At 32.8% G+C, this 24,714-nt stretch overlaps 2 protein-coding genes and 1 long non-coding RNA gene across 4 annotated transcripts; 2 read left to right on the top strand and 1 right to left on the bottom strand.

Moving 5' to 3' along the window:
• The first annotated feature begins 6,259 nt into the window (after positions 1–6,259).
• Positions 6,260–8,204, top strand: LOC146944397 (fucosyltransferase 2-like). Its single transcript, XM_085742779.1, has 2 exons — positions 6,260–6,548; positions 6,730–8,204. The coding sequence occupies exons 1-2, from the start codon at positions 6,260–6,262 to the stop codon at positions 8,202–8,204; spliced, it is 1,764 nt and encodes a 587-aa protein (XP_085598905.1).
• A 212-nt stretch (positions 8,205–8,416) lies between these two features.
• LOC146944396 (LEC14B homolog) lies at positions 8,417–13,792 on the bottom strand. The gene is made up of 10 exons (XM_085742778.1): positions 13,718–13,792; positions 12,868–13,267; positions 12,408–12,527; positions 12,150–12,227; positions 11,211–11,384; positions 10,740–10,817; positions 10,336–10,511; positions 10,083–10,238; positions 9,130–9,190; positions 8,417–8,874 (listed from the first exon to the last, which is right to left on the bottom strand). Exons 2-10 carry the CDS (start codon positions 13,243–13,245, stop codon positions 8,668–8,670), a joined length of 1,428 nt encoding a protein of 475 aa, XP_085598904.1. The 5' UTR covers positions 13,246–13,267; positions 13,718–13,792; the 3' UTR covers positions 8,417–8,667.
• A 2,665-nt stretch (positions 13,793–16,457) lies between these two features.
• LOC146944395 (uncharacterized) lies at positions 16,458–20,319 on the top strand. 2 transcript variants are annotated; one of them, XR_015025911.1, is made up of 5 exons: positions 16,458–16,726; positions 16,807–16,917; positions 18,062–18,147; positions 18,423–18,479; positions 20,083–20,319. It is a non-coding gene; the product is annotated as an uncharacterized LOC146944395 (long non-coding RNA). The 2 variants fall into 2 exon arrangements; XR_015025912.1 differs by lacking the exon at positions 16,458–16,726 and having other exon boundaries at positions 16,784–16,922.
• Positions 20,320–24,714: the final 4,395 nt, after the last annotated feature.

Genomic DNA, 24,714 nt, shown 5'->3' with positions numbered 1-24,714 from the left:
ATAGCATTTCATTACTTAAAATGTGTTCAATACAATCTGGTATAGTAACCAAAATCTGGAAACTAGCTGATAATGTGGCCGCCTTAGATAATACATGAGCAACCTCATTTGCTTGTCTCCGAACAAACTCCACACTAGAGTTTTCATAATATAAACCGAAAAGAGTTCTACAATTGTTGATAATACTTCCAAATTCGGTAACATCATTGTTAGTGGATAAGAACCTGTCAACAACTCTTTTCGCATCAAGCTCGAAGTCAATAGGTCCAAGCTGAAGTTCGTGAACCCATTCTAAAGCCGATAATAAACCAAGAGCTTCCCCAACATGAACGTCACATAGAGGGCTGATCCATTCAGTTTTTGCCAACACAAATGTACCCGAGTCATCTCTAATGCACATACCAATGCCAATCCTATTTAGACGTCTGGAGAAGGATGCATCAATATTGCATTTGAATCTCCCTTCCAAAGGTTTCTGCCATCTAGGATTTTCAGTAGGCCTTTGTATATTGGCAGATTGTTGGCGAAAATCCTTAGCTGCCAGCCAATCCTGAAGTAATGTCTTTGCGCGCTCAAAAACAAAGCATTGTGCATCTATCACCTCATTCCAAATCTTGTTGTTTCGTTGTTTCCAAATGCTCCATAAAAGACAACAAAATAGCGCCGCATCACCACCATCTAGAACCTGCAAGATATTAAAAATAATCCCAGCACTAGTTTCCAAATGCTCCACAAAAGACAACAAAATAGCGCCGCATCACCACCATCTAGAACCTGCAAGATATTAAAAATAATCCCAGCACTATCTTGACCTTGATTTATAACATTACTCATGGCATGGAAAGCATCACACATGCTCCAGATGTTACAGCTGCTGGGACAGCGAAAAAAGAGATGAAAGCTATCCTCCTCATTCATATTACATAGAGCACATTGGGTAGAACAATTTACTCCTTTATCTATGAGTCGCATACGCGTAGGTAGACAATTTCTACATATACGGCAAATAAGATTTTTAACCTTTGGGGGAATTTTAAGCTTCCAAAGCAAATCCCAAGAACCTTGTACCTTGAAATGATTAACATCAAACAACTCCTGCATACACAACCGATAAGCGCTTCGAACAGAATACTCACCATTTGTTTCTTTTGTCCAGACAAATCGATATTCTTCCACCGAAGAAAATAGAGGGGTATTGGTGATTTGTTCAACAATGTTCTGATTGAACATCGATTGCAAGAGAGGGACATTCCACATTTTCTCACCTGGAAGGATACAATCAGACACTCGAAGTTCAGATAAAGGAAAATTACCATCATACTGTGGGGTTAGATAAGTATTGTTAGATATCCAGCTATTACTCCAAAACGGTATAGAGGATCCATCCCCTATCTTCCACTTACTGCCCGCTCTAAGAATAAATTTAGATTTGCAAATACTCCTCCACACAAAACTTGGTTTATGTCCCAAAGTTGCTTCAAAGAAATTACAGCGCGGATAATATCTTGCCTTGTAAATCCTAGCAATGAGGGATTCAGGATTGGTCATAATTCTCCAACCTTGCTTTCCGAGCATTGCAAGATTGAAGGTTCCAAAATTTTTAAAGCCCATACCTCCATCTTTTTTATGCATAGACAATTTATCCCATGACAACCAATGTATTCCTTTCCTATTTGCACCTGAGTGACCCCACCAGAAAGAATTCAACATTTTTTCAATTTCATCACAGAGGGTGGAGGGTAAAGTGAACAAACTCATGAAATAGGTTGGGATAGATTGCAGAACTGATTTAATCAACACCTCACGCCCTGCCTTTGAGAGACATTTGCTACTCCAAGAGTTAATTTTCTTCCAAACCCTGTCCTTAATAAAGTTGAAAGTAGCTTTTTTACTTCTTCCTATCATAGATGGTAAACCTAAGTACTTGCCAGTACCTAGCACAGCTTGAACTCCAAGGATATTTGCAATACTATTATGAACAGCATTCGACACATTCCTACTGCAAAAGATTTCAGATTTCTGCAAGTTAACAGCCTAACCTGAAACCTTCACATAAACAGATAAAATATCTTTCATTTTCAATGCTTGAGTCGAGTCAGCTCGAAAGAAAAGGAAGCAGTCATCTGCAAACAATAAATGAGAAATTATGGGTGCATTATTGCAGATTTTTACTCCGTTAATCTCTCCTCGAGCTTCTGATTTTCTGATAAGAGCGGACAAGCCTTCAGCACACATAATAAAGAGATAAGGCGAGAGAGGATCCCCCTGCCTTAAACCCCTTCCAGGAATAATAGTACTTGTTGCGGTACCGTTAACAAGAACCGAGTAGTCGACAGTCTCTACACACATCATGATCCATTTGATCCATTGATGCGAGAAACCCATTTTCATCATGACCCCTTGCAGATAGCTCCAGTCAATTCTATCATATGCCTTGCTAATGTCTAACTTTAGTGCCACATCTCCAACTTTTCCTTTGACTTTAGATTTCATATAATGTATGATTTCTATGGCTGCCATGGCATTATCTAGAATGGAACGACCAGGGACGAAAGCAGACTGACTCTCTGAGATACATTTATCAAGTACCAGCTTCAGACGGTTAGCTAGCATTTTAGAAACCACTTTATACACCACATTGCATAAAGCTATAGGCCGCCAATCCTTCATAGATGTCTGAGATTCACCTTTGGGAATAAGGGCAATGGTTGTCGAATTTAGATTTGGAGGAAAAGCTCCTGTTGACAGCCAGCCACAACACTGATTAAAAAGTTCCTCTCCACATGTAGACCAGAATTTTTGAAAAAAAGCCGGATTGAAGCCGTCCGGGCCTGGACACTTATCCGGTTTCATAGAAAAAAGAGCATTCTTAAATTTTTCTATCACAAAAGGAGCAAGGAGTCGATTATTATCTTCCAAAGAAATTGATTCTTCAATAACACTAATAACAGGGGCTAACTCGCTGTTCTGAACTTGGAAGAGATCAATAAAATAATCCTTAGCTACCTCACAAAGCTTGTCCTCATCTGTAACTCTGTTGTTAGAAGGGTCCAGAAGTGAAGTAATTTTATTTACTTTCCTCCTAGAAGAAGCTGCCGCATGAAAGAATTTAGTGTTGAGGTCTCCGTCGCGCAACCAATGTGTTTTAGCCCTTTGACGCCAAAAAGCATCCTCTTGTATCAACAACTGAGTCATACGGTTCCGAAGTTCATTGAAAGAGTGTATATTATCACTGTCAACGTGGCTTCTCATTCTATCAATCTGTTTACGACACATATCAATGTCACGTTTGAGATTGTTGAATTTGTTCTTGCTCCAATCTGAGAGGTCACTTGCACACAAATCCAATTTATCAACAATTGGATAACTGCCATAAGAATTCCATTTGTCTGTTACAAAGTTATTGAAATCCGGATCTTATTGCGCTAACATTTGAAAATTATGAACAATGTTTTTTTTTTATGAAATTTTGATTTTGATTAAAACTAAAAAAATTTATTGCGCTAATGTTTGAAAATTATGAACGGTATTTTGATTAAAACTAAAAAAATATAAATGTTTGTTGCTTTCAAGTTAAAAAATCAAATTAACCATGATTATCTATTTCAACGACACAGACAATAATACAATGTATTTTGATTAAAACTAAAAAAATATAAATGTTTGTTGCTTTCAAGTTATAAAAAATCAAATTAACCATGATTATCTATTTCAACGACACAGACAATAATATAATATAACAAAAAAAATATAATCTAAATTCTTTTTTTAATGACACCGACAAAAATTTTATTATAGAAAAAGTTGTTTAAGGGTATAATTGGAACGATGAAAAAGTAAGTATAAATAAATATAGGGTTAATTATGTTTCTAGTCCCTATAAAATAGCGACTTTGTAAGTTTAATCCTTACTTAATTTTAATAGCATTTTTAGTCCCTATAAAAAAAATTTACTTATAATTTTAGTCCCTGCTAAAACAAAGTTTGATTAATTATCCTTAAACTCTTAAATTTTTGACGATTTTTTTGAGACAAGATTAGAACACTATGAAAGGTTCGTTTACTAAAATTTAGAATTTTCAGACATGAAATGAATTAAATATGAATTTTTTAAAACGACAAAAGTTAAAGATAAAAAGTAATAAAATCTGGATGTAGAAATCAAATTTTGCGATAATTTTTTGCGGAGGAACTTTTAGTAATGTTCTAAACATGTCTGCAAAAAATTGTTCAAAAATTTAAGAGTTTAAGCATAAATTAAACAAATTGGAATTGAGTAGGGACTAATACTCAGGGCAAAAAAACAAAATTAGGGACTAAAAATGCTATTAAAATTAAGTAAGGACTAAACTTACAAGGTCGCTATTTTATAGGGACTAGAAACATAATTAACCCATAAATATACTCATGTAGTTTGTTACACTTTTTAAATGATAAAGTTAAAAAAAACAAAAAAAAAATATTCATATCGTGTTCGTTACATTTGTTTTAATATTTAAATTTATTCTTATCTATTTGTTACATGTGTTATTTGTATTGAAAATTGAGGTAGTTTTCTTTATATATAACATAGAATCGATACCGAAAACAGACTTTTGCTTTAAATTTATTCTTATCTATTTGTTACATGTGTTATTTGTATTGAAAATTGAGGTAGTTTTCTTTATATATAACATAGAATCGATACCGAAAACAGAATTTTGCTTCTTTTGATTTTTCTGTTGTGCCAATCGGGGGGATACGCAGGAGCAAATATTTCCCTTTGTCTAGTAAGTAATTTATTATTATGTTGCTTTTTTTTTTTTTTTTAACAAAAAGTGATTTATTATTGCTTTGATTGGGTTGAGGAGTGAATATTTGTATATAAAGTATAAACTACCATTGATCGTCATTGCCAAGCATGTGGGTGGGACTTTAAAGTTAATCCTTATTTTTTGACTGGAATTATTATGTGAATCCTTGTTCTTTTACTGGAGCAATTATATGAACTCTTTGGACAATGCTTCATAGGTGCGTTTTTTTCATTAAAAAATAGAAGAAGCTATTTTTAACTGTGAAAATAAAAGGTAGCTTTTCAAACATGGTAAATCTACAAGTTATGCTTTAATTTTTATATGTACGAGTATATTTTAAGAATTATAATATTTTTATTTATGGCCTCATTAAAAGCGTAGGATATTTCGTATAAACATTTAATGATGGTAATCACTATTCTAACTCAAATTAAATCACACAAATTAAAATTAAAATGTTAAATATGAAGTAGCCTTCGATACAATTTACATTTACACAAACGTATTTTGGAAAAAGTTGATTGCAAAACCAAGAAGGTTGTTTTGTTGAGCTGAGGTAATCATCCCCCTTTGCCTCCTTGATTTGATTTATATTTTTTCTTCATTCAGTGTGATTTTTTTTCTTGTTACATGTGTGACTACGAAGCACGGACAATCCTTGGATTGGGCGTGTTCTGGTGTTGGACACGTGTCGTGTCAGACACCTTTTAAAATTATTAACTGTGTCGGCGTGTCAGTGTCTGTGTCTGTGTCGTGTTTGGTGTCCATATCCGTATTTCATAGATGTGTGATTTGTTAACATGTAGAACCACACTTACACATGATTTATTGATATTATTACTAAAACATTCATTCAAAGTTCGATTTTCTATATTGAGTTTGATGTGTTGATGAAGTCAAGGGCTCGGAGCCATTGGATCAAGATTGCACGACTCTAACTTTAAGTTTAGTAAAATCAACTTTAAAAACAAACTAAAAATCAAAACAGCGTGATCTCAAACTCAAAAGGGCTGACCTAGTGATAAAATGAATGTCTTCGATACGAGGTTCGTGTTCGAGACCTACTAGTCCCCTTGGAGGAGATAAATGTAATTCTTTTTCTAAGTGTGCTTTGAGTGGTCTTTTAAACTTTGACTAGAATTCTTACCAAAAAAAACTTTGACTAGAATAACCCTAAATTTTTTATAAAAACAAAAACTTTGTGATCTTGATTTAATCTCTCTGATTTGTTGGATGTGTGAATTTAACGACTAAAATATATGTAGGAAGTAGTCGAATTTGTTAACCATAGTCGTGCTATCTCTTAATAATGGTTTGATTTCTTCTCCCTCCTCTCACGGATTGTTTAATGGCTTTGTTATTGTTTTAGTTGGAACAATTTGTATTTACATTTGGTTTTCATCACTAGTTTTGGAGGTTAATAATGGTTTACATTTTATTCTTGGCAATTTTAAAGGGCACGTCAAATGCTGAAAACCATGAAGCACAAGATGCAAGCAAGCTCCATGAGTCTCAAAAAGTCAATTATTGTATGTTTGATAGCTTTCCCTACGCTTATCATGGTTACTTTAATGTACCAAAACTCATTTTTTGGGCAATTTGAGAAGTTTTCAAAAGGCATGACAATGGGGGGAATGACTCATAAGAACGTTACAAGTGAAGGGTCAATTGTTACACCTAATGATTTTGGATTGAGACAAAATGTAACACATGACAACTTTGGAGGAAGTGACAAGAATGACACAAATTTCAAAAGTAAGTACCTCTATAACACTTTTTTGTGCATAAGTTTTTCTAATTGTTTTCATTTAACTTTGTTTACTCTGTCTATTACTATAATTTTTAAGGACCAAAATTCAATCTAGTTTACAAGTGCATTATGTATATTTTGACTTCACTAAGAACTTCACTAAGATATTCTCTACAAAATCTACAGGCTCCAAAAATATTTCACTGACAAATTCAACTTCAACTCCACCAAAAGAGATCACTGATGCTGAGAAAGAGAAATTGCTTGACGGACTTTTAGTTTCTGGATTTGATGAAGCATCATGTGTAAGCAGGTTACAATCTCATTTCTATCACAAACCATCTCCTCACAAACCTTCTCCATACTTGATATCTAAACTAAGAAAATATGAAGAACTTCATAGAAGGTGTGGACCTAACACTAGAGCTTACAATAAAGACATGAAAAAAATTACAAAATCTAAGAAAAATGGTACTTCTGCTGCAACAACAACATGCAAATACATTATTTGGTTACCTGCAAATGGTTTAGGTAACCAAATAATTAGCATGGCTTCATCATTTCTTTATGCGCTCCTGACAGAGCGCGTTATGCTCGTACAATTTGGGAAAGACAAAGAAGGTTTATTTTGCGAACCATTTCTAAATTCAACTTGGTTGTTACCAGAAAAATCCCCTTTTTGGAATGCAGAAAATGTTCAAACATATCAAAGCACAATTAAGATGGATGGGACTAATACATTAAATGAAGATTTTCCATCAGCATTGCATGTGAATTTAAAATATAGTCCTACATCTGAAGAGAGATTTTTTCATTGTGACCACAACCAATTTCTTCTCAGTAATATTCCTCTTTTGTTTTTGGAAGCAGGTCAGTATTTCGTACCTTCTTTTTTCATGACACCAATTTTTGAGAGAGAGTTAAACAAAATGTTTCCAGAAATCACCTCAACTTTTCACCATTTGGGACGTTACCTTTTTCACCCTTCAAATGAAGCATGGGAACTAATCACTAGTTTCTATCAACAAAACCTTGCTAAAGCAAATGAGAGAATAGGACTTCAAATTAGAGTGGTTAATCCTAAATTAACTCCGCACCATGTTGTTATGAATCAAATTTTGAATTGCACATTAGGGAATAAGTTACTTCCAAAAGTACTTGGTACGAAAAACATTTCATTGTCCTCTAGTGACAAAAACAAGAAGAATATGAAGGTTGTTCTTGTATCGTCTCTATATCGACATTATGGTGAAAATTTAAAGATGATGTATATGAATAAATCAACAGTTAGCGGGGAAGTAATTGAGGTTTATCAACCAAGTGGTGAAGGGCAACAAAAGTTTAATGATAATAAGCATAATATGAAGGCTTGGGTTGATATTTATTTACTAAGTTTATCGGATGTATTGGTGACTACTTATCAATCTACTTTTGGTTATGTTGCTAAGGCTTTGGGAAATTCAAGATCATGGATTCTTTACAGTCCAGTTTATAGTAACGAGATTTGTGAACGTGAGTTTACATTGGAGCCTTGTTATCATTATCCTCCTTTACACCATTGCAATGGAAAGCGTATTGAAGATGTTGGTTCTTCTTTTCCTTATATTAGACATTGTAAGGATTATACTTTTGGTGTTAAGTTGGTTAATGCTTCTGTTTAGTTTAATTTATTTTTTTGGTACAATGTTTAGTTGTAATTTGTATCATGGTTATAGATACTTTCTTCTGTTTTGGTAATAATTTAGTTTTTTTTTTCCAATAGTAAATGTAATAGTTTTAAGTAGGGAGTAGAAGGGTCCAACTCATATCAATGAGTTACATGAGTAAGCTTATACCAAGTTAACTGACAAAAGCCATTAAAAAAGCTAAAATATTAGAAAGAAGATTCGCTTATTATTTAATTTGAGAATCTAATGACAATGAAAATAATATACAGAACTTAATCTAAGAATTTATGATAGGTTTACAAAGCTTACAAAAACAAGGTATAAATAAGTGTAACAAACTTTTGGAACCTTTTCTATTGGTGTAAGAGAAGTAAAAAAAAATAAAGATGCATAATAAATTATGTAAATCTAGCTACCTAAATATATGTATCCGGAGAGATAAATATGTACAAAGAAACTACATATAATACAAACCTCTAATACGAACTCCAGTGGATCTTCTATTTGGAGGAGGAGCAGGAGGTTGACCATTTCCAGGAAATTCCCACCTAACAATGTCACCATCCCAAGCTGAAGATATCAGCATTGGATAGAAAGGATGCCAGCTGCAATCTCTTAAAGGTGCTTCATGATGATCAAGTTTAGCAACTTGTTCTCCACTCACCTACAAAGAATGTGAATCTAAAAATTTAGACAATGTTAAACCAATTTTAAAAATGGATTTAGTTTATGTACACTGTTGGTGTAAAGAGGTGAGATCATTAAGAACTTTTTTTTTTTTGGAGTACCGATCGTTCAGAACTTTTGACAAGAATCGTAACTACTATTAAAATATCACATGATTAGTTGTGATTTGTGGACATCGTTGACAGTGTATCAAAATTAAATTCTTAAAAAATATATAAGCAAGTGTTTTTACCAGGTCATATATATAGACAGAGCCATCACTAGATCCAGTGTAAATGTATTTTTGACCAGTGCTGCAAAAGGAAATGCAGGATATGTTATTCGCATTATTCAAATCATCATATGCAAAGAGTTAAGAGAACATGGTAAAAAATATTTAGAATTAATATTGCAGACTTGAGGTCTGACATAAATTCAACTAAAACATTAATTCACGGGAAAAGGATTTATCAATTTCAACATGGCAATCTATGTATGTTTATTATTTTTCAATCGAATTTTGGGCATCAGTTCTCCAAAATGATATAACATCAATAAAGCATGGTAACCTAAGTCAAAAGGGTACTTTCATCAGGATTTCCAAAAGCACACGGAGACTTGGAGCAAACTATTAAAAAATGACAAAAGTCTATTTTATTATTCCAAGAAAAAAATTGTTATCGTTTCAGAGGAAACTTTTTGTGGTCATTTAAATCTGGCTTTTGCATAACGTAATCTAATGACGCAAATACACAATGAAGTAACAGTAATGCATAAAGACTAAAGAGAAATCAAAAGAGAAAAGAAAAGGATGCTAGCGTTCCAATAGTATTGCAAGATAAGACGATAAATGAGTACAAGGTTAAAGTAAAGTGTATATATGAAGCATAAAAGACAAGACTATCCTTGAGTGATATTATAAACAAATATTTATCTAACAAATAAGATGTACAAAACATCAAAAATTTGAACCTACGGATAACAATTTAACCACCCAACTCCTAGCTACTAAGCAAAACATATTCAAGTTACCGTGAGCTAAAAGCTATGGAATTGATTCATAATTGTAAAATATATATTTCACGTCAAGAAATCTGGAATACCATTAGCAGTTCAAAACCTAAATATTTTGGAAATTCAGAATCATTTATCATGTTAAAGAGCAGTGATATACTAGAGTGGAAATGTTCCAAAAATACAAGTTACCTATATGATGGTGAGAAATAACACCGAACTAGAGTACGCAACACGGAGTGGCCTTGATATGTTGCCAATGACTGGTCCTGGGGATGCCTTAAATTTCTTGCATATTTAGGATAGTCCATCCACCGGTAGTCCCACTCGTCGTCTCCAAGGCCCAGACTGTAGGTTTAAATAATAAGCATCATCATTGAATAATCCATTTATTAGAATAAATCTGTATCTACCAAACAAAGTGAAGGACAAAAAAAAATCTTACTTCATGGCATTAGAAGACATCTTCCTTATGTCCCATAGCTTGGTAGTTTGGTCTTTTCCATTAGAAATTAAATAACGGCCATCCCCGCGACTATTAATGAATGTAATGCCTTCTAAATGCCCCATCAAGATGCCAGCTGGTTGTCCTTTTGCAGCAAAGCAACGCCTATCCCACACCTGTACAGGTCATAATAACAGCTAAGAATTACTTTATCAAGCAGAAATACCAAATCAATGAAATGAAAGTAAATATTTCAAACAAAATATGAAGTGTGTCAGTGAGATTAGAGCTAATTTAAATCACCAACAATGGAATAATGACATGCATCAAATGAAAATATCAAAAGTGACACAAGCATCTGCGGATATTAACGAAGTCTCAAATAGTTATAAGGTGAAGTGTACCTTGCAGAAACTATCATCACTTCCAGAATATATGAGATGACCAGATTCATCAGCAAAGCAGACGGTGTTAACATCAGACTGCAACATAAAAAAGGAACATCAGATATAATACACTGTCATCCATACTAACATATAAAGAAATAATTTTCAAAGAAATTAAGTAGCTTTAAGGTGATGAACAAAAAGATTGACAATCTATATAAAAATCATTTCTAACAGTACATGGATACGTGTCAAACAAGGTAAAACTATTTTTAAGTGTTTGTGCATCCATTACTTCCTTGAAACCTCAAACTTCTTACTAATGGGACCAAAAGACTCGATATTTTGAGCAGATTCAGATCAATAATCCGAAAGCGATTTAGGACAAATCAGCAACCAATTATAGGAAAATAATATCAGAATACATTTTTATTTTTTTTAGAATTTTGCAAAATCAGCAACCAATTATAAGAAAATAATATGTAATACCAGGTGAGCAGGAATTCTGAGGCTAAGTTTGTCTGCTCCAAGATCATATACACATATTGAACTTTCACTAGTTCCAGACACAAGCTCTCGCCCATCCGTTGAAAATTTGATAGAGAAAATCCCAAATTCATCATTATCATTATCAGAAGAGAAATTCAATCCATCGTGAACTTCCTGCAATGAAAGAAGGATTTATGAATGTAAAGCAGATAATCATTGAAGTGTGTATATGCACATGGAGACAGATAAAGACCTATACGCATATGTATAAATACAGACATCATATCATAAAATATTTTCAAGAAGAGAGACGTGATGATCACAGATTCTTCGGCAAGCAACTAAAAGGAGATAGAACGTGTAATTGCTAAGGGTGGACCGTCGAACAACATGTGAGAACTTAAGTGAATTATGGAGAGGCTTTGGATTAAATTGATAATAACGGCCAATATTTGGTGTCAAAGTTAAACTTTGACACCTGGTGTCAATTGATCTCATTTCATATGCATATATAATTTTTAAAAGGAAAATGACAAAGGGTGAAAAGGACCTTGCTCTCCCCCTATGCATCCTTCTTGCAGTGAACTACCATTTAGCAAGAATACAGAGAGAATGACAACTTATGAGTTTAATAGGATACTTATGTGCTATGATTTTATTTATTTATTTATTTATTTATTAGCTTATACTTAAGTTCAAAGAGAAACTCAATTGCGACCTTAAATTTTATAGCCTTGCGGTCGAGTTTTTTTGTCAATGTATGATTTAAGATTGTTACATTAACCATTATAAATCATTCATATGACATACTTCAAGCTACTTTTATCATGCGACTAAATTGAACAATTTACAATTAACAATATGAGAATTAGCTGGGTGGATCACAATTTGAACTGCAATTTGCTAATTGAACGAAGGTGAGAAATTTCAAGCACATACTGTCACATTTGCTACTGACTCTGTTGTAGCCGATCCTGCATTGACAATATGGATAATTGGTGACATGCTAGCATAAACCTGCAATGATGAATTAACAATTTGTCAAAATGCAAAGTTAAAAGGGACAAACTGGTAAATGATAGCGCAAACTTAGATGAATTCACGAGCCATGGTCAGAATTGGCTGTTTATAGCAGGAAATCTGCCATCCTAGAAAGCTGGCAAATGCCACCTCATATGGAAAACAAGTTGAACTTACAAGATATTGTCGATCAGGTGAGAGAGATGTATCAGTAATTGTCCACCGTAAGTTTCTGGCAGAGATGTCTTTCTTAACTTTCCAGTCCTTGTCAACATCATATATTCTGATGTGGCTTCCCTTTTTCATACAAAGCACAAACAACCGCGAGTAAGGATTTTTTGTCAAAAGAAAAAACCACAAGTAACGATTTAAAGACCCTTTGGTCCCATAATTATAGTTTCAGAAATACAAGACTGTTTCTTTTAACAAAATCATCTTCATATTCAACACCGACACTTCCGATTAAGGGTGTGTCCGGTGTCCAACACAACACCAACACATGTAGTTACTTTCAATTTCTTCCATTTTTCAAAATACTATCGGTGTCGACGTGTCAGTGTTGTGTCCTCATATTTCAGCTTCACTTCAGACATAATTATACATAAGTAACTACAATCAGAATGGTGGTAGAGATAACCTGAAATCCAGCAATAAAAAGAGAACCATCATCTGAAAACTGCGAAACATAAGCACGACTTCCCATGCGATCGACAATCCAAGGACCTTTGGTAGGCAAATAGCGGCTCGACATATGACAGCGATCAGCTGCTGAAAATTTCCCTCTTCCAGAAAAATTACCTTCTCTGCCTACCAACATCCTTACAGTTGATGCAGGTAATTTCCCCGTACCAGGAACAACACGACTCAAATTCTCATGTGGACGTGACCTGAGCTTTGTGATCTGTGCAACTTCATGAACAAGATAACTTGCTCCTTCTCCATCCATTCCACTTCCACTAGATTCATTACTGCTGCCACTACCATCATTCATACAGTCACTTGTATCTTTGTTCATTGTCTCTAACTCTTTCAAAATCCTACAAAAATGCATCATATCAAAGAAACCCTTAGATAAAGGAATTCTTAAATCTTAATCATAAATACACCAAACTATGATAAAATTCTATCATTTTGAACTACTTTAAACCCAAATTACCACCTAAATGTAAAATTACCACCTAAATGTAAAAAAATAAGAAATCCTTTTAGCCTCACACTATGAATATTAGTTCTACAAATGAAATTAGGTGAAAACTCAACAAACAAAAAAAAGAACCAAAAACTTTTTTTTTCCCAAGTTAAATTTTGATTGATATAAGAAAAGGGTCGGTGAGAAAAATGAGAAATCGAATTATTACATAAAAAAGAACTGATTTTTAATCAAATTATGAGAATTAAAGAGAAAATGAATGTGGGTTGGTAGCAAAATTGAAACTCAATTCACCATCACTAAAACAAGGGGGGTTTAGAGGATTGAGGAATGAAACCTGTGATTGGAGAATGAAGCGATGAGGAAGTTGATTCAATTGCTTGAGTTTTCGTCCATCAACTGTGAGTGTTGTGTTTTTGTCAGTGTGTGATGAATGAATTTAAGGAAAGGACATTGAAACAGTGTTTGATGATGGATTATTAGATTTGTCAAAGTTAAGTCCCTATGTTTTTGTCTTTGCTTCGATACGTTCTCCTTTTACATAACTGTACACGTGGAGCAAATTCATGCACGTAGATACTATGTGTAATAGTTAAATAATACTCCCTCTGCTCTTATTTAATGAATCTAAAAAAATCAATTTTTTCTTATAAATATGATCAGAGGGTGTAATAATTACTCTAGTAAAAAATGTTGAAATTGTTAAATTTAACCTATCAAGTTAGAACTCCGATTCATTTGTTTGTATGTATAAATTTCTTGTGATTGTTGTTATTTCATTTATCTATGACAACAAAAAATTACCCACTTCTTTTTTTTAAAAAAATTTTAAAGGGAAAAAAAATTACCTTGACACTTGAATTTGAGACTTTGAAAAAACACATACTTCAATTACTTGCTTATTTTACTACTCCATTTGTTTTAAAATGTGTGCCATTTAAGATTTTCACATACTAGTTAAAAAATGTAATGGCTTTATTAAAACACATTACAAGTTTACTAAACTAACCTCGTTCATTATCGGTATGTTTCCCATCATGCTTTGGGAGTAGTGTATTAAAGGGGAAATTGGGAAAAACAAATTAATATTACGTTGAAAAATGCAAGTGACATACTACTACTTTTTTAAACAACTTTTTTTTCTTTCATAAATAACATTCATTTAAAAACGAACGGAGTATGTCACTATGGTGTAAGCAGCTCAGACAAAACCAACGAATACGAAAATACAAACCAAGCCAAATTGAAAAAGTATTCAACCATATTGGTTTGATTGATTTAGTTCACAGTTTTTTATTTTGAAATCCAAAAATCGACGAACCGAACTGATCACATTCTACCAAAATCATCCCTCCTTACAAACACTTATTAACATCAAAGCTCAATCCTCAATCTATTCATAACCAACCACTTTTTGACATATTCGATTGTATTTCACTTTTTCCAACTCTCTTTTAAAAGAGAAACCCTAATTAACCGTCAGCCACAATCAACCCCCTCAATCCTAACAACCCTTGAGGTTGGAGTCGTGCGTTCCATCTTTTTGTTTGTTATTGTTTGAGTGTGATGAATGATGATATAAGTATGCATTGACTTTAATTTGCTTGAAAGAATAATCGAAAAAGTTAGGTCATGATTTTTGTCATTTCAATTGAGAAGTTGATGAAATAGATTTGATTTAGGGCAATTTAAACTTATTTAGAGTTCAAAGATTATTTATTAGTTTTTATTTATTGCCATTTATTTTTAGGTGATATTGATTTAATTGTTAACATAGGGGTTTTTTAAGCTAGGATTAGTTAACGAAGGGCAATTCCATATTCATTTATATAAGTTAATTCAAGCCCAAGTAAGTAAGTCTCATCTGGACTTAATTAATTAGACTATGTGCAAATTTGTGATATGTTTTGCAAAATCATGCTAATAAAAACTTCATTTCATTTTGAAGCTTTAGCTAAATCACGATTTTTATATGATATGGAATTTTAGATCCCCCATTAATAACTAAATCCAACTTATTCATATGTTAGGATTCGAAATTAAATAATTGTATATTAGATTATATGCTTTGCAGTTTGAAAGTTTACTAGAGGATAAATAGAATTAGTAACAGCTTTTAATCAATAATAACTCTTGATTGCTTTTGTACCTTGATGTTTAAGTTTCGCAGTAAGCTGAAAAGGGTTGAAACTGATGAAGGAGGAACCAACATGTGTGATAGTCATAACAAGTGCTAAGAAGGACCTGAGGGACATCAAACAGTGGATTGCAAAGTAGTTCATCCTTGCCTTGTTGGAGAAGCAAGAATTGTATTATAAGAGAAACAATGATCGCCTTGAGGATGCAGTGGGCAAGGAAGTTTCAGGCAATAATTGGAAAGTGTCCTGGTCTGCTTTATAGCTTTATCTCTCACCATCAAGTAGATCAAAACATTGGTCGTTCAAGAGAGAGAAGCAGAGTCCATAATGTATATAACCAATCTGTATATATATTTTTGCTCATTCTTTAAGAACTAATGCAAGCCTGAAATTAAAATCGTAGATTTGAAGTTCGAAATTCCATATGCATATGAACAAAAAGAAAAAAAAATAATATGAGAAAAAGAGAGTAATGCTTAACATAGCGAAATTTTGTTTTACGACAGGTTCACGACATGCATGTAACTAGGGCTGGAAATGAGTCGAGTCGAACTCGTCTGAGCTCGACTCGACTTGATAAGAATTAGTTCGGCTCGAAACTCGACTCGAGTTCGATACAAACCTTTTTTTAAGCTCGAGTTCGGCTCGTTTAAAGTCAACGAACAACCACTACAAGAAAACTGCAGTTTAGCTTCAGAAATTTTAGCATCATACCATTTTGGATGCTAATAGCGTCTATTTAGCATCCACAAATTTTGATGCAAATGCATATTTTTCAATTCATTGTTTATATGCAATTTAGCTTCAGTTAGTTAGACGCTATTTATTGATGCTAATATTTTTTAATTTAATTATTCAATTAGCATCCACAAATTTAGATGCTATTTTTTTTTAATTTTTAATTTTACTACTAGTTCCCAAATGTTAACCTAATTTTCCACAACACCAATCGTTTCACAAAACACATTCACTTTCTAAAGTATAAACTCGAATGCTTCATTATCATATCGATCCTAAAATTCTTCACATAATCATTCATAGCAAATCCTCCACAAAATCGTTCTCTTCCGGTGTTAACCTAATAGATCTCGAAATCGTTCCAGCCAAATCATAAACATTCACAAATTTTCCCAAAATCTCAATGGTTCCCAATCATAACACAATCGATCCAAAACTATCAAGGTTCCCATCGTTCCCAATCTGTGAAGGTTTGCTGCTTCGCTCTCCCTCAAGATGGATCCCAAATTCAGTTCTCAATCGTTTACTGATTCGTTCAAAATCTGTGAAGGTTTTGTGCTCGATCTCGCTCAAGATCGTTTTATGATTGCTGCTTCGCTATCGTTCCGTTATTGCAGTTCCAATCGTCTCAGATCTCGCCGTTTGCAGCTTCGCTTGTTCTGTTTAGTATCTCCCTTTTCTCCCTCAACTCCTCTGTTCTCTTCTATTATGGTTCTTAATTTTATTATGTTTCTTTTCGTTAGATCTTAGTGTTTGTTGTTTCTGAAGATCTTTGATTTTTTAGGACATTTTGTTTGTTGTGTATGGTTTATGATGGTATCTTATGGTTTCTAGGAATGGGGTTGGGTTTGTGGTTTGTGATTTTTTAGGGGATTTTGTGGTTTGGTTTCTGATGTGATATGGTAGGATGTTGTGTTAAGGATAGTATGCTATGTATATTTGTTTAACAATAAGCTATGTTTTAGAAAATCATTTGTGCATCCAAAGAGAAGAACTAGCTAAAGATAATAATCTAAACTAGCTAATGAATGGTAGAAAAGAACAAGAAGTTAAAGAATTAACTAAGTACCTCCTCCTAGCATGATAATAAAAAAGATCGGAATGGAGCCAATCAAGTATTCGAACATCGTGGTGAGATTGCTAGCAATTGTGATATCAGAAACTAAATGGTGATAATGTTAAGCAAATTAGGAGGCACATTATATATAGCATGAATGTGTATGGAATTTAAAAAATTCCATAGAGTTGATCACTTTTCTTAATTATATGGAATTGGTATATTAAGAAAATTGTTGATGTCTTTCCTCGGGGGAAGCGTGTATCACTAATACGAGACAAATTAGTATAATGAGTCAAGATGACATGACTTTCTTAAACACTCAATTTGGCCGTCTACCATGTCCCGCATGTGAATGCTGCAATGAATAATGGATAATTTTTACTGAGTTTGGTTGTGATAATGCTAATGAGTTTAATTGTGATGATTGATTGTGTTTTTTGGTTGTGAGTGTAACTTTGATGACCTGGCTTCTACGAGTAAAGTGAAATACTATATGAATTATGGAGATTTTGACGGTTCCATTCGACATAGTAATGTTACTTGTTATTGGAGATTTTAAGTTGTAATGTTGTTGAAAATTTGAGTTATGTGTTATGACTTATGGGCATGTTGGAACACTTCATGATTAAATAACAGTTAAAATAAAATATCTGTAATTCCTTTTACATAGGCCTGACACCTTGACTTTTTGAATTTTTATCTTTCCTTTGGATAGTGTATCTTAATCCTATTTCATTTTACATAGGCATGTGATACCTTTACTTATGGAAGCTCCACTTCACTGATCAATGCTTATTCTATAGACCAGTTCAGTCGTGCTCTCTGTTAAAGGTATGTTTATGTTTCTTGACCTGAATTGTTCTTTCTTCTGCTTCTGATTAAAATACAACTTTGTTGTACTCTTCCCATTTTCTTTTGGCTTGATGTATACACATGATTATGCCTTACCGCGGTTAGTGTGGATGGTAGTGGAGTTATGTGAGAGAATTAACCATAATAGGCGATAACCTTGCGGCCATATATGAATTAACTTTATTTGTATCTTCTAGTAGTAATATTTAAGTTTTTTTTTTGTTGTTGAACGATTCATGCTTTTACATTTTCAGATTACTATCGAAGAATGGTCATGGTTGTTCTTACACAAGGATTTTCAGATTGCGGAGGTCAGTTTATTTTTGTTTATTTCCAAATATACATTTGTACGTTCTGCCTATAATTTTGAATCTGGACAGTTTATTCTTCTTGCAATTTTGGATATAGTTTTGACAGTCTTGCCTATAGTTTTGAATCTGGACAGTTTTGCCTATATCAAATAGATATTTGAACTTTAAGTTTATGCTATAAAACATTATTTTTTTACAGTTTTTAGATACAACATTCAACTATGTGAACCTATCATTGTTTTACTTATCTGAATGAAGTTTACACTATTTTGCTTGGCTTATCTTTTCCCATTAGAAGTCTGTGAATTCATAACTTAATTTTGAACTCACTGTTATTACTATGCAGCTTAGTAGCTTCCTAATTAGTTTGTTATAATTTTGACTTTACTGTTATGACTAAGCAGATTACTTCTCTCTGTCTCTGAAAGTAATATCAATCAAATTTTGCAATCCTTGTACCTATTTAAAGGGGCATATATATGCTAGTGTAATTGATAAAAACTCCACTAGCGCTAGAAAACTATTACTGCCATGGCTTGCAACAAGCTTTAATGAAATGGAAGAAGATGTTAAATTATCCTAGGATTTCTAGAATATATTTCTTTCTTAGTTCACCCATGGATTTACTTCTCATTGATACTTTCTGGACAGTTCACTACTAGAATAATTACTTTGTGCAATGCCTTCGCAATTTCAGTTTCCGTTCAATTAAATTGATAGTTTCTGGACAGTTCCCCAATAGAATCATTATTTTGTAGGATAACCTAATTCTGTACAGAGCTTTAATTGTTCATCTTGCTTGAATTGTTCTTTTAATTTTTCATATTGTGGGTGTGATTAAAAATGTTGGAGTTATCAACTTGAAACTTATCTATATGGTGTGGATTATTAAATGATGATTTGAACTTTTGGCAGCACATTGTATAACTAGAAAAATGGCAAGATAAACTTGTTAATGTAATTATGATCAGGAATTCGTGTCAAGGAGTTGGTTTATTTTAAGTTATGTAATGATGCATACCCTTGTGTTACAAACACATGTTATATGAGCATTCACTTATATGGTTTACTCACTTCCATATTGAGAGGTGCATTTCATTAGTCATGAGTTTATTTCTTTTCTTACTTAACTAATGAAACAAATTGTGAGAAATCTACATAATATTTTCCAGAAAATTTGGGACATAATAGCATAGGAAGAATAATTGGTCGTTCACTCTTATTCTCATATGCTTCTCTTCACGAATATTCTTCTTTCTGGTTTTGAATTGGAACTGGCTCACCTGAAGAAACGATAATGTCCATGGTCCTATTCACGAATATTCTTGTTCAAGGATTTTACCCGTTTTTCTTTTTCTTGTACAGATTATTGAGTAAAAAATGCATTAATTTTCTGCGAAATGAAATACCATGGTACATAATTTAAGATTATGAAAATCTGCTGACCCTCGATATCTGCAAATTTACCATGTCACATTCTGGTATTTGCATCCTGCATTGTAATTTGAGACTACATGCATGTTCTTTTTGGAATATGCATGAAAACTGCAGTATACATGTGCTTGGTGATTTGTTTCTATAATAAGTTGTGTTTTTTTACCAGGATAACTATCAAGAGCGTCTGACTAAGCTAACAAAGATTGATAAGCACTCTGCTGGTGATACGCAAGAGGTGGACGGAGAGACAAGACTTCGATTATGGGTAGATGTTCTTTATACTAATTTGATGGATTATGTTTAGTTTCTACTAATTTAACTCTTGGATTATGTTTAGTTTCTACTAATTTTATGGTTAAGACTTCATTATGTGCGTTATTTATAATTGGATGTCTTAGTTTCATGTCTTATTTTAATTTCTATAATATTATATTATTAAGTCATAAATATTATTTTGCAAGTCTGATTAGGGGTAGTTAACCAACAAAAAATAGTCAGTCATATGTATCCAGGATAATTAGTGTACGTGAACTAAATTTATATGCATACACTAATTTTAGCATCCACAATTTCGAACTCTAATTTTGACAATTTAGTTTTTTCAATTTGATCTTAGCATCCACATATGCTAATGCTAAATTTTGCCTAACTTTTAGCGTCCACTTTTATAGATGCTAAGTAGCGTCTGCATAATATGCACTTTTAAAATGCCTTTAGCTTCAATTTTAGCGTCCATTTTTGTAAATGCTATTTTAGCGTCAGTTGGATGCTAGTGTTTAGCATCCAAGCTTTTACTGTCGTCAATTTTTTGGACTCTATACTGATGCTAAAAGGTTGTTAGCATCCACAATTAGCCTTTTAGCATCCATTTTTCTGCTGAATCTAAAACACCATTTTCTTGTAGTGAACTCAGCTCGGCTCGTTAGGTTCAATTCGTCATTTCAAATCATTTTTTTTTAGCTTTCAATTTTTTTAAATGGTATATATTAAAATAAATTAAAAGCTATAACGCACAAATTTGTGCTGAGTATAAAAACAACAAATCATAAACTTGCCACTCAAAGATAAAATAGCGCTTAACAAATGCTAATGTTGAGTGGTTAACACAATGAAGCACACACACTTCCGTCTTTTTATATAGCCTATCTTTATCTCTATTGTTTTAAACCCACCGATGTGGGACTATTTTAACTTATGTAAAATCTTAGACTACTACAATGCATAATTGCATATGTTGTTAATTTTCAATGTGGAGCCTTTTTTCATCATTTTTTTTATTATTGTTAGTTGTTTGACATATTTCTTTTTTATGTTGGTGTGTAATTTATTATTTAATTAGAAAATACTTGAAATTATGAGTAGAACATACCACAAACCAACAAATTAGTGCATATAAGAGAGACAAAATCCAATAAAATTCAACCATTTAAATTGAGAATATACTCTTTCACTTTCAAACTATATATATATATATATATATATATGGGTTTTGCTAGAAGACACATTTTATGAAGGTGTTTTTTAGCAAAGTTATAACTAAAAAGTGGAAATCACACCTTGAGGTGTGGGTTGCTAAAAAGCACATTCATGGGTAGCTTCTAACAAATCCCTATATATATATATATATATATATATATATATATATATATATATATATATATATATATATATATATATATATATATAATCGAGCCAACTCATGAACCAATCGAGTCGAACTACATATAGCTCAAGTTCGGCTCATTTATTTAACGGACTTAACTTTTAACTCAAGTTCAGCTCGTTTGGTTCATGAACCAAGTTCAACGAGTTAATTGTCGAGTCGAATTCTGAACTATATTCGAGTTGGTTCGGTTCATTGTCAGCCCTACATGTAACTACTTTGAGATCAAACTAATAACACTTTTTAATTATTTAATACAACAAAAGGGTCCAGCTACTCTATCAAAATGGAAAAAACGGTTGGAAATAATAAAATTGATTTTACAGATGAAGAATTTAACAAAATCAAAGTGGATAAATCTTGCAGTGTGCCAGACTAACTTTAATTCATTCCGTCGCGATATATAGCAGTATTTAAAATTGGCATTGGGGAGAATCTAAAATTGGCATCGGGGAAAATCGATTGATTTTACAGATGAAGAATTTAACAAAATCAAAGTGGATAAATCTTGCAGTGTGCCAGACTAACTTTAATTCATTCCGTCGCGATATATAGCAGTATTTAAAATTGGCATTGGGGAGAATCTAAAATTGGCATCGGGGAAAATCGAACATGAGACCTTGAGAAGAAACGCACTTCCATGTCTTAAATCAATACCACCGGACCAACCCAAATGTGTTAGAATGTTAGTAATAAATAATAATTTTAATAGAAATAAGGCATACCCATCAAAACCAAGTTAAGTTAGTATGCAAACACAACTTGGACCGATGGTTCTTCATCTCATCAGACCTTTTTTTTTTGTTCAAGTAGTCTAGTAGCTGCAGCTCACATATTTTAAATGTAGAGAAGTGAGGTGTTCGGGGTTCGAACCTCAGTCTTTGCATATAATATGCAATGTCCCTACCAACTGAATTAAGCTCACTGAGACTCTCATGTGATCTTTCTAGTTGTGTATGGAATTTTATTGAGTTAAATATGTTTTTGATCTCTATAAATATAACAAATTTTCATTTTAATCCACTTAATTTTTATTTTTAACTTTTAGTTATACAAAAGTTTTTCATAACTATTTTTTGTCTTTATTTTTACGTCAACTCATGTGTAACTTTTGTATTTTTGAATGAAAATGTGCAATAATGTGTACAATATTAAACCAACCTCTCCTAAAAAAAATAGGATTTTTTTAGAAAATATAAATTGAATATAAATTTTTAAACGAAAAGTTGATATAATCTTTTTAAGAATGAAAATTAATATATTTTTTTTAAAGGAGAAGTTAATATATTTATAAGGATTAAAAATATATTTAATCAATATAAAAAAAATATAATCCACCTCTTAAAAGAATAATCTATAATCCAAAAAAAATATAAAAATAAAACATCATGGGTCCCCCTGAATATTTTCCAAAGAATAAGGTGTAATCTTGACCATAGTTTTAAAACTCGGCTCAGTCATCGACTCGGCAGGGGTCCTGGATCACTGGGTTAATGGTCGAACCATTGAGTCAATGGTTGAACCGCATGACTGAATCGGATTAAACCGAATAACTCGGTTAAATGACTCGGTCTTAGGATTAAATTTTTATAGGTATTGAATCAGATTAGATCGGATTGAACCGATGACTCGGACACTTAAAAACTAAAAAGTTGATATGTAATATGTATATTAATATTTGTATAGCAATATTTTTTTTAAGAGTATAGTGTATTATGTAAATATTATATATTCAATGATAATGTGGTTTCGTAGGAAAAAAAATTATATTTGCTATGTAATAATAATGTAATATACTTATACATGGAAACTAATCCAATTCATATCAATAATACTATGTAGATATTAAAGTGGAAAAGACTATCTTTTAGCAACTTGATGTACAAGGTTCGATCCTCCCAGACTTGATTAAAATTCTTAATTTTTCTACTAATTAAAAAGTCAACGCAATTAATACTCTTTAATCTAATTAATGTATTGAGAGTGCAAATTGCGATGGTCAATGGCATAGGAAACTGCTGTAGCATGGAAAATTGATAACATGACATTTAATCTGCTTAATGATCATCAAGAACGAAAATTAATGATGATCAAGAATGAAAAATTTGTTAAACCGGGTTGGCTCGAAAAACCGTCCGAGTCACCGGTTTTTACCGGTTTTCAGCGAGTCTTACCGGTTTTCACCGGTTTAACTGCATACCCGATCCAATGAATGGCTCGACTCAGTGTAATGACCGGTTCCCGGTCGGACCGGTTCGACCGGCCGGTCCGAGCCGGTTTTTAAAACTATGATCTTGACCGTCAGTAAAACAACTCTCAATGAATGATTGTAAGCAGGACACGTCATGAATCCGCGTTATACCGCTCCTTCCAATAAGCATCCTTTTCACAACCTTATAGATGGGTACCACTTGTGTACCATAGTGACTTTTATGTTATATAACATTGGCAAATAAGGGTGTGCCACGTGGCACACCCTTTTTAAAAATAAAAAATCAAATAAATTAGAATAAAACAATATGTGAGAGAGAGAACAAATAACAGATATGTTCCTCTTTCTCCCTACCTGCGACCTCCCTTCTAAACCCAGCACCCACCATCAACTTCTCTCCACCTCTCTCCGCCGCCGTCCTTCTCTCCACCGTCGACCACGGTTATGCCATAGGCCGCCGTCAATTCTTCCTCTTGCCTTCACAATCTTTTTTTTTTCAAATTTTATGAATTTGTTTTGGAATGAATTTTGGGATTCATTGAAGGTTGTTATTGTAGAGATCAGTAGACTAATAACAACAACAAATATTCTTTCACTTATCTCTTGAGAAGTAGATTGATTTGAATTTTTTTAATTGTGACAAACTAATGAAAAAATTGTTATAATGAAATTGTTGTTATTAGTCAGTGAAAAAATTTGCTATAGTGAAAAAAATCTGCAGAGAATTGTTGTTATTAATCTGCTATAATGAAAGAAACTGAAAAAATTTGTTGTAAAAAAACTCAGAAAAACTGATGATGGTAGTGAGTGAGTTTTGTTTTGAAGGGGAAGGAAGAAGAAGAAAAGGGTTAACTGCAATCTGTTCTTTCTTTTCTCACTCTCACGTGTTGTTTGGCAAAAGTTATGGTGCATAAGCCATAACT

Source organism: Medicago sativa, chromosome 2 (genome assembly GCF_051527215.1).
Source record: "Medicago sativa cultivar Bolivia chromosome 2, Bolivia_mono, whole genome shotgun sequence".
In the NCBI taxonomy this organism is placed as follows: domain Eukaryota; kingdom Viridiplantae; phylum Streptophyta; class Magnoliopsida; order Fabales; family Fabaceae; genus Medicago; species Medicago sativa.
Note: the sequence above shows the minus strand (reverse complement) of the source record. Positions and strands in the feature narration are given on the sequence as shown.

Bases quoted from the DNA above. Each gene is read 5' to 3' on its own strand.
- LOC146944397 (XM_085742779.1), top strand. From the start codon at position 6,260: ATGCTGAAAACCATGAAGCACAAGATGCAAGCAAGCTCCATGAGTCTC. The intron at 6,549-6,729 runs GTAAGTACCTCT...CAAAATCTACAG, and splicing joins GAATGACACAAATTTCAAAA to GCTCCAAAAATATTTCACTG.
- LOC146944396 (XM_085742778.1), bottom strand. From the start codon at position 13,245: ATGAACAAAGATACAAGTGACTGTATGAATGATGGTAGTGGCAGCAGT. The intron at 9,191-10,082 runs GTAACTTGTATT...TTCCTTTTGCAG, and splicing joins TATTTCTCACCATCATATAG to CACTGGTCAAAAATACATTT. The intron at 8,875-9,129 runs GTAAAAACACTT...CATTCTTTGTAG, and splicing joins CTGTCTATATATATGACCTG to GTGAGTGGAGAACAAGTTGC.